At 40.0% G+C, this 15,194-nt stretch overlaps 1 protein-coding gene and 1 long non-coding RNA gene across 3 annotated transcripts in view; one reads left to right on the top strand and one right to left on the bottom strand.

The window, feature by feature from the left end:
* LOC123460125 overlaps positions 1-15,194 on the top strand; it is a 45,260-nt gene that overhangs the window by 15,170 nt on the left and 14,896 nt on the right. The window contains exon 2 of the long non-coding RNA XR_006636800.1: positions 5,607-5,957. This is a non-coding gene — a long non-coding RNA (uncharacterized LOC123460125). The remainder of the gene's footprint in view (positions 1-5,606; positions 5,958-15,194) is intronic.
* Positions 11,412-15,194, bottom strand: part of Kifap3 (kinesin associated protein 3) — a 143,593-nt gene continuing 139,810 nt past the window's right edge. For both annotated transcript variants that reach the window (XM_045147576.1, XM_004658798.3), the window contains one exon: positions 11,412-14,991. Coding sequence is in view for 1 of the 2 variants with exons in the window: in XM_004658798.3 (XP_004658855.1) it covers positions 14,880-14,991 (112 nt within the window). In the remaining variant the exon portion in view is untranslated. The remainder of the gene's footprint in view (positions 14,992-15,194) is intronic.

Raw genomic sequence — 15,194 nt, 5'->3', positions numbered from 1 at the left:
TTTGATAGAATTTGGTCAACAAGCTATTCTGTCCTGGATTTTTCTTTTGGGGGAAGTTTTTGATTACCTTTTCAATCTCAATGAATGTGATATCTTTGTTTAGGAGATTAATCTGCTCTGAGTTTAGTTTTTGTAGGTGGTATGTGTCTAGGAATTCATCCATTTCTTCTAGATTATCTAATTTTGTAGAGTAAGATTTTGGAAGCATGTCATGACGATTCTTGCAATTTTATTGATGTCTGTGGTAACCTCTCCTTTTTCCTTCCTTCATTTCTTTCTTCTTTCTTTTTTCTTTGAGGTAGGGACTCACTCTAGTCCAGGTTGACTTGGAGTTCACTATGTAGTCTCAGGGTGGCCTTGAGCTCACAGTGATTTTCCTACTTCTGCCTCCCAAGTGCTGGGATTAAAGTGTGTACCACCATGCCCAGTGACTTTTTCATTTCTTGTTTATTTCAGACTTCTCTTTTTTTTCACTTGATAAAATTGGCCAAAAGCTTATCTGTATGTAGTCTCAGCATGGCCTTGAACTCACAGCAATCCTCCTACCTCTACTTCCCAAGTGCTGGGATTAAAGATGTGTACCTCCATGCCCAGCTTCAATCTTGTTTATTTTTTCAGAAAACCAGTTCTTTGTTTCACTGATTTTCTTAATCATCTTCTTAGGTTCCAATTCATTAATTTCTTCTCTGATCTTGATTATTTCTTTCCATCTGGAGCTCTTAGTGTTGGATTGTTCTTATTTTCCAGTTGTTTTAGGTGGATGGTTAGGTTATTGAGTTGGGATCTCTCTGTCTTTGTTATGAAGGCATTAGGCACTATGAATTTTCCCCTTAGGACTGCTTTCATTGTGTCACATAAGGTTTGGTAAGTTGTATTTTCATTATTATTTTTACAATTTCTTCTATAACCCATTCATTGTTTCAAAGTGTGTTCTTTAGTCTCCAGGAGCTGGTGGGGTTCCTGATGTGTCCCTTGTTCTTAATTTCTAGCTTTAAAACATTGTGATCTGATAACATACAGGATTTTACATCAATTTTCCTGAATTTATGGAGTGCCAGAACCTGCTGGCTGAAACGGTTTGAGCCTGATGGGGATTGAGTATTAAAGAAAGACAGGAGAAAGAATTAAAGCAAGGACTCCAGTCCAGGACTGAAGTAAGGACTGAAGCGCCATTTATTTTTGAGCCGTCTTTTTGTATCTTCTTGCAAACAGTTTGCCCATGGACAAAAATTCCATGACCTACACACACATTTCTATAAAAACAACTCCTTTCTGTTACAGAGTTTTGCACTTCAATCACTTCTCAGTACAAAAGATTATTCCAAGGCTGGGAAACAAACAAACCCTCTGATCCCACCAATACAAGCATAGATCTTAAGGAACAGCCAGCTCTTATCAGTAACACTGAATATACATAATCTTGCTTACATGTAGGTGCTAAAGTCTTGCTGCCAAACAGCCCAGAGCTATGGATTTAAGGCCAGCCCAATGGCTCCTGAAAATGGAGGCATTATTTTCTCTTTTTTATTTTATTTTTTAAAGAGAGAGAGACAGACAAACAGAGGGAAAGAGAGAGAGAATTGGTGTGCCAGGACCTCAGCCACTGAAATCGAAATCCAGATGCTTTCTCCACCTAGTGGGCATGTGAAACCTTGCGCTTGTATGGAGGCATTCTTTTTTTTTTATTTAATTTTTTATTTATTTATCTGAGAGCGACAGACACAGAGAGAAAGACAGATAGAGGGAGAGAGAGAGAATGGGCACGCCAGGGCTTCCAGCCTCTGCAAATGAACTCCAGATGCATGCGCCCCCTTGTGCATCTGGCTAACGTGGGACCTGGGGAACCGAGCCTCGAACCGGGGTCCTTAGGCTTCACAGGCAAGCGCTTAACCGCTAGGCCATCTCTCCAGCCCTGGAGGCATTCTTTATGGCATAATATTTGATCTATTCCATGAGCAGCTGAGAAGAATGTGTATTCTGTAGAATTGGAGTAGAATGTTCTGTAGATATCCATTCGGTCAAGTTGGTCTATTGTGTTGTAGAGCTTTCTTTTTTCTTTTCTGTTGATTTTCTGCTTGGATCATCTGTGTATTGATGATAGTAGAGTATTGAAGTCCCCAACTATGGTGGTGTTGGTTCATTTCTCTTTTGTTGTCAAGTAGGTTTTGTTTTATAAACTGTGGTGCACACGTGTTTGGTGCATATAGATTTATGATTGTGATGTCCTCATATTGGATTGTTCCCTTGGTGAGTAAGAAGTGGCCTTATTTGTCCTTTTTGATAACTTTTTGTTTGAAATCTATTTTATCAGATATTAATATAGCAATACCTGCTTGTTTCTTATTGCTATTTGCTTGGAATATCATTTTCCATCCCCTCACCCTGAGTAGGTATCTGTTTTTAGTGATGAGGTAGGTTTCTAGAAGACAGCAGATAGAAGGGTCTATTTTTCTGTTCTACCCTGTTAACTTGTGTCTTTTGATGGGTGAATTAAGACCATTAATATTTAAGATTATGGGACTGGAGAGATGGATTAGAAGTTAAGTCATTTGCCTGCAAAGCCAAAGGATCCTGGTTCATTTCTCCAGGACCCATGTAAGCCAGATGCACAAGGGGTGAATGCATCTGGAGTTCATTTGCAGTGGCTGGAGGCTCTGGCATACCTGTTCTTTTCCTCTCTCTGTCTCCCTGCCTCTTTCTCTCTCAAATAAATAAATAAATAAATTAATTAATTAATTAATTAATTAATTAATTAATTTAACAAAAAATAAAAATAAATATTTAAGATTATAATTGCAAGATTTGATTTAATCCCTGCCATGATGGGGGGGTGCTTTATGGGGTTTGGTACTTGCTTGTGTTTTGTATTTTATGAGCCCAATCCAGGTTTGATTTTTATGATCTTCTTCTTGTAGGCTCTTAAGATTGGTTGTTTGACTCTTCTGTGTGGATTATTCCCAGAAGTATTCTCTGTAGGTTGGCTTTGTGTTCATATAATCATAGAGCTGACTTTTTTCATGGAAAGTTTTCCTTTCACCACATATTATGAGAATATTTTAACTGGGTACAGTAGTTTTGGTTAGAAGCCATAATTTTTCAGACTTTGAAATGTTTCATTTCAGACCCTTCTGGCTTTCAAGGCTTCCATTGAGAAACCTGAGGTAACTCTGATGGGATTGCCTTTGCATGTAGTGAGTTGTTTCTCTCTTGCTGCTTTTAGCACTCTTTCTTTGTTTTCATTGTTAAGAGTTTTAATTATGATGTGTCTTGGAGGGTTTCTTCTTTGGCCCAGTCTGTTTGGTGTTCTGTGAGCTTCTTGTGTCTGGATGGGCCTCTGTACTGTGAGATTGGGAAAATTTTATTCAATAATTATGTTAATTTGTTCTTTATGCCTCTGGCCTGGATTTATTCCAATTCTGGTATACCAAGGATCCTGATATTTGGTCATTTTAGGCTATCCCCAGTTCCCTCATATTCTGTTTTCATGATTTTTTTGAACTTAGCAATGTTTTTGAACTCCTTATCAGTTTCTTCTGTCTTGTCTTCCAGCTCAAAGGTTCTGTCTTCCCCATAAGTGACTTTGTTAGTGAGGGATACTAGAGAGCTTTTTAAAAGCTGTGTTTGATTTTTGTTGTGTTATTTTGCATCATGTCCAACTCTCTTTTGAAGTACAAGTTTAGTTCAAGTTCTGATTTTCTTGATGCTTCCTGTAATTCATTCTTTTTTTACATTGGCTTTCTTTTTTTAAAAAAAAATTATTTATTTATTTTAGAGAGGGAGAGACAGGAGAGAATGAGGAAGAGGCAGAGAGAGAATGGATGTACCAGGGCCTCTAGCCACTGCAAATGAACTCCAGATGCATGTACCACTTTGTGCATCTGGCTTACATGGGTCCTGGGGAATCGAGCCTTGGTCCTTAGGCTTCACAGGCAAGTGCCTTAACTACTAAGCCATTTCTCTAGCCCCCCTGGAAATTATTCTTGCATTTAATCATATCTTCCTTAAGCTTAATAGGCTGGTTATTGAGAGCCTGTATTTGTTGACTCACCTTCAATTCATTTATCTCTCTTTTGAGGCTTCCTGCTTTTATTCAACTAAGATAAGCCTAGTGACCAAAGATGAATGCTCTAAGAGATGATTCTGATCAATTTCATTTATGCAATTTTTAAAAAATTATTTATTTTGTATATGTAATGGGGCAAGGGAGAAAATGATCACACCAGGGAATCTACCCACTGCAAATGAACTCCAGATGCATGTGCCACCTTGTACACCTGGTTTACATGGGTACTGGGGAATTGAACCTGGGTTTTCAGGCCTCACAGGCAAATGACCTAACAGCAAAGTCATCACTCTAGCCTGATGGTTGGTTTTTTATCATTTTCTTTTAGTTCAGCAATTCTCTTGATCAGGATCTCATAACTTAATGTGTTTTCATTTTGGGATTCAATTTATGTTGTTTTCTCTATGATTTCCATTGAGGGACTAGGCATCCTTGGTGGTGATCTCTGTTTTCTGACTTTTGCTTTTTGTGTGTGTGTGCATATGTTGTGGTCTCTCCATCTCAGGGTAAAAGTCTTATTTTATTGAGGAGTGTTTTGCAGTCCGGTTCGCATTGCTGGTAGAAATCACCCAACCAAGAGTAGCTTCTGGGAAAAAGAGATTTATTTTGGCTTACAGGCTCGAGGGGAAGCTCCACGATGGCAGGGGAAAATGATGGCATGAGCAGAGGGTGGACATCACCCCCTGGCCAACAGAAGGTGGACCACAGCAACAGGAGGGTGTGCCAAACACTGGCATGGGGAAACTGGCTTTAATACCCATAAGCCTGCCCCCAACAATACACTCCCTCCAGGAGGCGTTAATTCCCAAATCTCCATCAGCTGGAAACCTAGCATTCAGAACACCTAAGTTTATGGGGGACACCTGAATCAAACCACCACAAGGAGGAAGCAAATATTTGTCCTTGTGGGATCTTCAGTGTGTGTTCTGTTTTAAATGTGAACTGGATTGGAGTGGGATTGGGTTATAACCACAGATGCGCAGATTGTGGAGAATGCAAGTATATCAAAGATACATGGAGAACTGGGAGGTAGGGAACTGGGAGCTCAGGCTGACTCACTCCACTTGCATGCACTCTAAGCACAGGGGAGCCAGGGGTTGGGAAACCAGGAGACAGGAAGCTGGGGAGGCTGTATACCCTCTGGCTCAGGGGAACAGGGATTTGGGGAACCAAGGGCTGATCAATCAGGAAGCCAGAGCAGAAGGCCTGCTTCTATAGCACACATGCAGTGTCCAGGCTATCCCAAGCCAGCATCAGGGGTACAGGCCAGGGAACTTGGAAATGGGGAATAAACCAGGAGTTCTGGCCTACTTGTCTTGTGTTTGCATCATCTGGAGCAGGGGATACCAGAGTTGGGGATCCAGGGGTCATTCAGTCAGAAAGGTAGAGCAAGGGCCTGTCTCCATAGCGCACACTCAGGGTACAGGTAGCCCCCAAGCCAACAGCTGGGGTACTGGGACCTGGGAACTGGCCAGGCTCACACTTTTGAGGGGAAACTTCATCATGGCAGAGGAAGCTGTCTCACTTCATCATATATCCACAGCAGGAGAGAACAGCAAGAACGAGCTGGCTCTGAACACACGACACAGGGCTGGATTCCTCAACCCCAAGGTCCACCCTCAGAAACACTTCTCCTCCAGTAAGGCTCTCCAAGACTTGACCACGCAGGGGAGCAAGCAGGAAGCTCAATCACAGCCACCTGAGGCCATGGGGTCTTGAGAAACACCGTGGTTAACATCTGATGGAAATGAATAAGTCAAGAGGAAGACAAATATACAGTTTGCCCTTCTTATGACAGTTTGGACCACAATGTCACGCAGTGCTGTTAATTGTACTAAGGACAGTTGGCTTTCTGTATATTGTGTGTTTGGAGGAATTGAGGTGGTATGTTTTGGTGAGTACTTTTATGTTTTCTAGTACATGTTATGTGGAAGCAGAACTCCTACATCAGACTGCTTGTGCTACGTGTAGTCATTGTGGCTCATGCAACAGCAGCCACATCTACCACACTTATGGGAACAAACAATGAAGCCATAGCATATGCTGCTAGGAGATATTTTTTGTAGTCACCTAGGTGAATGGACAAGCATCTATTTTGAGTTGCATGTAGGCATACCCACTATGGTCACTGGTCTTAGACACTAAGGATATATTTATAAGTTAATTTCTATAAAGTGCAATTCTGTTTTTTTTTTTTTTTTTTTGAGGTAGGATTTCACTGCAGCTCAGACTGACCTGGAATTCAGTACATAATCTCAGGGTAGCCTTGAACTCACAGAGATCCTCCTACCTCTGCCTCCCAAGTGTTGGGATGAAAGGTGTGCACCACCACACCTGGCTTAGAAATTCTGTTTTTTTAGAAAAATATTTTATTCATTTATTTGAGAGAGAAATAGAGACATATAGAGAGAATGGGAGTGCCAGGGCTTCCAGCCTCTGCAAACTCCAGATGTATGTGCCACCTTGTGCATCTGGCTTTACATGAGTATTGTGGAATCGAACCTGGGTCCTTTGGCTTAGCAGGCAATTGCCTTAACTATTTAGCCATCTCTCTAGCTCAAAAGTAGTAATTCTTGACTCTTTAAATTACAATAAAAATACATGGTAGGCTTTAAATACATATAATTCATGTGTTCCATGTTGAGATGATTAGTTGGTGTGAGTTGGAGTCAGGGTACTAGCAATAACTACAATAACTTTTCAGATGATTCTACTGAATACACATCAGTGTAGAGACTAGGACCCACACTGTGGACCTAGTGCAATGGCTCTCAAAGCAAAATTAGTGACCAGACCCAGAGGCATCAGAGTTTGATAGAAATGCAAATTTTGGGGCTTCTTCTCAGATCTACTGAGTCAGAACCTCCTCAGTGTGACCTGGAAAACCCTCTCAGATGATTCTCACTAAGCCCATGTTTGAGCACCCCTACAGAAGGGACACGATTTGAAGGGGTTTTGAGCAGGTATTTTATTTCTAATGGTTGAGAAAGACAATTTTCAACAACCTTGAGATAGGGCAGAAGTCGGTGCTCTGATGTGATTATTTCCTATATTTAATGAGAAATGTTTTCAAAAGGAAGAAAAAGCTTTGTAAACTTTCCTATAATTTCTTTTGCTGGGCTAACATTAGCCACAAGGCTATTTGGCTGGCCTAGTAGTATTTCAGCAGGCACTCTTCTCTTTCCGTGTCTTGTCTCAGCTTACTTTCTTCTCCCCTTCTTTGCCTCTGCCTTTCCTTGCCTTACAGGTGATTTTGCCCTTGAGACCCAGACGATGGGGTATTTGACCCTGTGATGACCATTTGTCAGTGCTCTTCATTCCAACATGCATATCAGCCTTTCATCAGGCAGCATTTTTCTCCACCTGAAAAATTCCTTTAACATATATATATATATGAAGTGTGAGGGTGCTGGTGATATCCTCTTTCAGCTTTTCTACAGGAGAAATTTTTTTTTTACCTTTATTTTCAAAGATATTTTATTATTAGGATTCTCCTGAGAAACCCACCCAAAGGTGAATGTATAGATATGAGGGATTTTTAAAATTTATTTATTATTTGGCTTTTCAAGGTAGGGTCTTGCTCTAGTCCATGCTGATCTGGAACTCACTATGTCATCTCAGGGTGTCCTCAAACTCATGGCAATCCTCCAACCTTGGCCTCCCAAGTGCTGGGATTAAAGGTGTGTGCTGCGACACCCAGCTTTAATTTTTTTTTTTAATTTTTAAAACATTATACCCCTTTATTCACTCTCCCACTTTCCCATTTCCCTGGAGCCCTCCTTTATGGAGTTAGGGGATTTACTGTGGGTTCATGAAGGCCTCAGTCAGTCCCAATGGAATAGTGTCTTTGGGCATTCCAACCCACTCTATAGCTCTTACAATCTCTCCATCCCCTCTTTTGCAATGTTCTCTGAGCCATGGCAGATGTCTGGTTTAGTGTTGAGTTCTTTGTAACCTGTGGATTTCTTCTGTGATAGGTTATGCTTGATCACTGTGTCTGCCACCATTACCCTGGAGCTGGTTATCAGGCTAGCAGTAAGAGCAGTGTTCATTGCATGGCTTCCATTACAAGTTCTCCTGGGCCCTGGCAGATATGGAAGAGTTGATAAGTTTCATGGTAGGCAGTTGGTTTTCTCTGCCATCTGTAAAATAAAAGATTCTCTAAGAGTGAGAGTAGCTTGGGTGAAAGGGGGTATGCAAAACTGAGAGGTTTTTGGTGTGCAAGCCCACTCTTCTCCAGAGAGCAGTGGGGGCTTCTGTCCAAAGTATGAGTTTCCTGACTATGGGAGTCTGACTTGGTTTCCAGTACCCGGTATGAGTTCTTTCCCACTGAATGGGGCTCACGTCCAATCAAGAGAACAGTTGGTTACCTGCAGAGCTGTGTGCCACTATTGTACAAAGGTGTACTCCTTATCCAGCTGGCTGATTTCATAGTCTGCAGGGTTCCCTGCTTATTCATGCTATTGGTGACCTTTTTCTTCCAGCCACTCCCATTGAAGCCCTGGCAGGCTCATTCTCTTTCTATCTCTCTCTTAAATACATAAATAAATAAAAATGTAAAAGATAATTAGAAAACCCTAACTGAACCAGAACTCCACAGCAAGCACATCAGGAGCACCGTATTCTAGGTCTTAAGTCTTTGTGGCCCTAAATTATTCACAGTATAGAAGTCCCATTACTTGAGCTAATTGCAAGGCTCATTTAGAATGACTATTTGAAAATGGTGGTGAGCTTTTAACATAAGGGGACTTGTCTGATTCCATAGAACCAATAAGTAGGGCCAACCCTTCTCAATTGTGAGAATGGCCATTTAAGTCACTGTTTTAGAGTACTTTATTATATAATAAAAGCTGGTAGACCTGTTTATAGTGATGCTGATTTAAAAATCTGTAGTTTTCTTACAGTAAAATATTCATTCTATCTTTTATACTACAATGAGTTTAGTCTACACACAATTATAGTGTGGCAATTATTTTCTATCAACTCATTGTAGATATTCTGGTGGTTTGCTTCCACTGTTGTAAAGATTTCTTTTTTTAAATGTACCTATTTGCAAACAGAGAGAGAGAGAGAGAGAGAGAGAGAGAGAGAGAGAGAGAGAGAGAGAGAGGGAGGGAGGGAGTGAGGGAGGGAAGGAGGGAGAATGGGCATGAGCGGGCATGTCTGGACCTCCAGCCACTGCAAATGAAGTCTAGATGCATTTGCCACTTTATGCATCTGGCTTTATGTGGGTACTGGGGAATTGAATCCTGGTTTTTAGGCTTTGCAGGCAAGTGCCGTAAATGCTGAGCTATCTCTCTAGCCCTTGTAATATCTTTTTTAAAATTATTATTTGCAGATGGCGGTGGGGGGGGGGGAGCGGGAAATGAATGGACATGCCAGGCTTCTTGCCACTGCAAATGAACTCCAGATGCATGCATCACTTTGTGTATTTGGCTCTGTGTGGGTACTTGGGAATCAAACTCTGGTCATTAGGCTCTGCAGGTAAGCACCTTAACTGCTGAGCCATCTCTCTAGCACTTCATTAAAAAAATAATAAATTTGTTTCATGCTTTTGTATTAGGCATGTTTTGTGTGTTTCTAGTCTTGAGCAGCTTTGTCATTCTGAAGAGAGATACATATTTTAATTAGCTTGGAAAATTATTGTATATTTGAGGGATTGTATGCCTGGGACAGGGTAAGGCTATAAAGTGTTACAGCCTCACCCTGATGTTTGGCTGGCTTCTTGTTCCTACCATGCTTTCCCCACCTTAAAGGACTCAGGCACTACCTTTTGGAATTATAAACTGAAATAAGCTACTTCTCTCCCTGAGCTATTCCATTCAGGTCCTGTCCTAGCGCTGAGAAACTCCTCTTTTGAAAGGCAGAATAGAATTTTAGAAGTAATCTCATTTCTACTGGACTTCAGCAAGATTATTCACGCCCTTTAAATCACGAGAAAGCAAAGTGGCTAACTATGTCTGGATTTAGCTGAGGAAGCAAAATGGGTTTGTCATGAACTACTACAGAAAAGCACACAGCTTGCATTTCAACTAGTCTTCAGCAAAGGTTGTTTTGCTTGTAGTAGTTACACTATCCTGCTTTCTTTCCTCAGTGAGTTCAGTTCTCCATGATGGGGATACGTTGGTGAACCCCATGAAAAGCTTCACTGAAGTCTTCTTTTCCCCTTCTTTGCCTTCTTTGGGCGTATCTGGCGGAAAGAACCCTTGCAGGTGTAGGCAGTCATTATTGAGTGGGTGGTGGAAAATCGAGGTCTAGCTTCCCAGCTTATCTGAGTATTTCTGTCTACTTCTAGTATTTTTGCTTTGTCCTGTGAGCCTAGACCCAACATTGGCCTCCTTTTTTTTAGCTGAATAGGTGAATGTGGCAGATTTCCAACCTGAACTAGAGGGATTCCAGAGTCTTGCACATTGCAGACTGGTATAGCACAGGCTTCTCTGTTCTGACCAGCAGACTGCTGAGGGTGAGACCTGTTAGTACCTCTCCAAGCTAACCCGAGAAGTCAAGCGAGCTGGAGGGCAGTGGAGCAGTTACAGGCCAGCTAAGCTCTGCTTTAGTTGTCTTCAGCACTAAAGCCTAGGATTCGCAACTCAGGGTGTGTGTGCATGTGCGCCTGTGTGTGGTGTGGGAAGGGAGTGGTTTGGCAGGGGGGAGGTATCAACACACCCTCTAATTACCATCAGTTCTATTTTTTATCTGTGTTGCATCTTGACTAGTGAAAATCTGGTGGCAAAATGGATAGTTTTCAAAAGCCAAAATATACAGGACCAATAAGCATATGAAAAGATGTTCTATCTCATTAGCCAACTCATAAATGCAAACAAAAACTATGTTGAGCTTCGGTCTTACCCTAGTCAGAATAGTAGTCATTAAGAAAACAATTTCTGGGCTGGAGAGATGGCTTAGCGGTTAAGCGCTTGCCTGTGAAGCCTAAGGACCCCGGTTCGAGGCTCGGTTCCCCAGGTCCCACATTAGCCAGATGCACAAGGGGGCGCACGCGTCTGGAGTTCGTTTGCAGAGGCTGGCAGCCCTGGCGTGCCCATTCTCTCTCTCACCTTTATTTGTCTTTCTCTCTGTGTCTGTTGCTCTCAAATAACTAACTAACTAAATAAATAAATAAAAATTATAAAAAAAAAAGAACAATTTCTGGGGAGTATGTGGATAAAAGGGAAATCTTATACACTACTGGTGGGAATGTAAAGTAGTCCAGCTCATATAGAAGTTAATGGAAGATTTACACACAGACTCAGACAGACAGACAGACAGACACACACACACACAAACACATTCTTCAATATGACCCAGCTATACCTAAAGGATTCCAAATCAACATATCATATTCTAGAGATATCTGCACATCAATGTTTATTATAGCTTTCCACAATAGCTAAGTTATGGAACCAATACACATGTTCAACACCAGAGGAGTGGATAAAGAACAAGTAGAATATATACACAATGGAATTTTTCAGTCATAAAAAATGTTACATCATTTGGATGCATCTGATTATGATCATGTTAAATTAAGTCAATCTAGAAAGACAAATGTCATGTTTTCTCATTTGCAGTTCCTTGATTTTATATAGAGACATAAAATCATGGAGATATATATGACAAGAAAGTAGGAGTGCCATTATCTAGAAGAACACAGGGACTAACAGAAAGGGGTTGGGAGAGGGAATAGGAGAGCACAGGAGGAATATATTCAATGTACAAGACACGCAGGAAAATTAAAACAAGGAATTAAAAGTTCTAGCATCATTTCCTTGTCGAATCTCTCTTTCTCTGCTTAGCAAACATGTTTTACCTCTACAATGTTTAGTTTTTCATGTCTGATCTTTCCTCCTCATATTTTGGCTTCCATACTTAACTTTTAAGTAGATTTGCTTTGCAATCTCTAGATCATGGAGGCAGAAGCCTCATTCTCCTGCTAGTGTGGCTTGTTTCCACCTCCTGTAATTTTTCCATGCAAGCTTGTGCTGAAGTTGATCTTCATCTGTGGAACCTGAGTTGAAAGTACATTCCTCTGAAGAATTTGTTTCTGTCAGGTGCTCCAGAGCTTGTTTATTTGATATACATACTATAAATTCAAACCTCAAAGTCTTTCAAATGCCATGCCTGAATTCTCAGAGAAGGCTTCTCCCTTTGTACTCAAAGCCCAAGTTGGATGGGAGATGCTGAAAGGTCTCACAAACATTATCCCTTCAGCTTACTTTTTGAGTCTTAAAACTACATCATTTATCACTGGATTTGTCATGTATAATTTTTCAGGAAAAAATATTTTACATTAGCATTTAGTTTCATAATAACTATTTATATTTGCCAGTCTGTTTTCAGTGTCCATATCATTACCTTGTATCTTCCTCATTCTACTGATGGGTAATTTTGCATTATTTAAAAAGCACTTTTGTTATGGAAAGTGTACCTTCTGAAATCTTTTTTTCTTTTTTTAAAGAAATATTTTATTATTTATTTATTTGAGAGAGATAGTGGGGGGGGGGGAGAGGGAAAAAGTGGGTACACCAGTGCCTCTAGCCACTGCAAACCAACCCCAAATGCATGTGACATCTTGTGCAACTCTGGCTTACGTGGGTCCTAGGGAATTGAACCTAGGTCCTTTGGCTTTGCAGACAAGAGCCTTAACCACTAAGCAATCTCTCCAGACTCTTTCTTAAAGACTATCCGTCTCTTGGCAGGGGATGCACTCGGTGGTGGAGTGCTTATTTGCCTAATATATACAAGGGGTCTAGGTTAAATCCCTGGTAGCACAAAAATGAGAGAGAGAAATCAAGTAAGGGAGAGAGAGGTGAATATGAGAATGTGTGGTGCTAGGGCCTCTTGCTGCTATAAACAAACTCTGGATGCATGTGCCATTTTGTGTACCTGGCTTTACATGTCTACTAGGGAATCAAACTTGAGCCTGCAGGCTTTGCCAGCATGTGTATTTAAGCACCAAAACATCTTCCCAGTCCCCAAGGTGACTTTTTAAAGAACCCAGGGCTACATGAATGCTACACAAATGCTCTTCCATTAAGCTATAGCCCCAGTCCATCCATCTTCAACAAATGGTGCTGCACAAACTGGATAACCATATGCAGGAAATTGAAACTTAAGAAAATTTTACTTTCTCCCTCAAGAAATTTTCTAACATATTCCTTAAAGTAAGTAGGACCTTAATTCGTGGTCAAAATCTGGTGAGGCCAAGACAATGTGACTCACATTTTCAGTAACATTTTTAAAAAATGCCCAATTTCAAACCTCTTTATTCTCAGAAGTACACAATAGTTAGTTTTCTACATTAATAATCTAATTAGTAAATGTTCTTTCATAAACAAGGCCATACTAAACCCAGTCACACCTGAGTGGAAAGATAATTTCTAAATTTGTAAAGTAGTAAAGTAATGGAAATAAATAGGAAAGCATGCATAACTTTCCAAGTTAGGAATTACTAGGAATGTTCTATTTAAGTCGGTTGATAAGGTGACTTATGTTTATATTAATGCCACTTATATATATATATATACTTATAGTTTGCGTGTATGGTAAATCACAAGAAGACATTTTATACTGAGATTGCTATTCTAAAAGTGAGTAGATAGGTCTCACTGACTACACATATAAGCATGGAAAAGTCATTTAATATCTCCTTGTTTTAATTTTTTCCAACTGTAAAAATGAGAGTTAGGATAGATTCAAAGCCCTTTCAAGTTTTAATAAGGTAATAAATGTATGCTTTCAAAAAGATCAATTAGGCTGTGACTTCAAGAACATCAACTACATCTTAGATTTATAGTTCCTAAAGAGCATCCTGTACTTTCTTATACCACCAGACACACTGAGTTGTTCCAAAGGATCTTGCCAGCTCTACTACTTAATGCTAAAGTATAAATTATGTTCAACAGTATGGTAACATTAATGAGATTTTCAACTCCAAGGCAGAAATCTTGTCTTTTATCTATGTATTGTTCTGAGGCTTCATAATTCCTGAGATAGCAGGCAATCCAGAAACTCCTTGGATTATATTTATTTCATGTGCTTGATTTTTTTCAAGTAAATTTTTAAATGCTGTACATTCATGAGTTTTCAAAACTCATTATTTATCAGGTATACCTCTCCAGTTCCCACCACCTAGTCTCTAGCTTATAAACAATGCAATTTTCTTCAGAGATGAAATTTGCTTCAAAGAGACAATTAGGTCATGAATCCAAGTCACTTAAAAGACCACACTGATACACAATATCACTTATAGTATATCTTACAGTGATAAAATAAGCTCACAGTTAATACCATTGTGAAGGAACATTTTAAGGAACATAGCATGGAATAAAAAGCTGAGGTTTAAAATAAAATTTAAAGGTAGAATATATCACAGGAGATGTTAATGAGTTTACAAGTAGGAAAGGCAAAAAAAAAATTCATGTGTACCTTATGTAAGTATGTAATTATTTATGAAATACCACATCAACACATGACTTTGGCTCACTCATACTTTATACTGCTTTTTAATGGAAACCAATCACTTCCTGTACATAATGTAGCATTTGTTTTCCAGTCTACTAGTGTCTCAACATTCACTGAGTCTCATGGAAATGTTATTTGCATCAAGATGTGGCTTGATGAGTGAGCTGAACACTGTTAGAATCAGTTGTACTTAACAGAAGACAGGGGTTGGGGTCACTCTGTAGCTAATGACATGGAAAAGCATAAAACACAGCCCCACAGAAGTATCAACATGCATTATTAATCCAAGTTCCAAAGTTAACCAATCCCACACAGATTTCTTCTGATCTGAGAGTACACACAGACAGGGGCGACTTTATCGTGACCCAAAGCCACCATAGTAGTAAGGTTCATCAGGGCGGAATCCATAAGCTGTAGCAGGGCGTCCAAGAATGCCTACTGGCTGACCAAAGCCATCCATTCCAAGACTGAAAAGAAAGAATCAAATGATAAGCTTTATTTGCCAGCATACAGCCACAATGCAGGTTGAATAAGAGACCTAGAATTTCACACCTCCAAGGTTCTTTTTCTAGCAGCAATAGTGATTTCTGGGGATAGCATTAGCTTCATTAGCTTTTTATCTTCTCATTAAAATGTGCATAAGATGTTTACTTTTAACAATATGTGCTAA

Source organism: Jaculus jaculus, chromosome 1 (genome assembly GCF_020740685.1).
Source record: "Jaculus jaculus isolate mJacJac1 chromosome 1, mJacJac1.mat.Y.cur, whole genome shotgun sequence".
Taxonomy (NCBI): domain Eukaryota; kingdom Metazoa; phylum Chordata; class Mammalia; order Rodentia; family Dipodidae; genus Jaculus; species Jaculus jaculus.
This window is presented reverse-complemented; position numbering and strand designations above follow the sequence as displayed.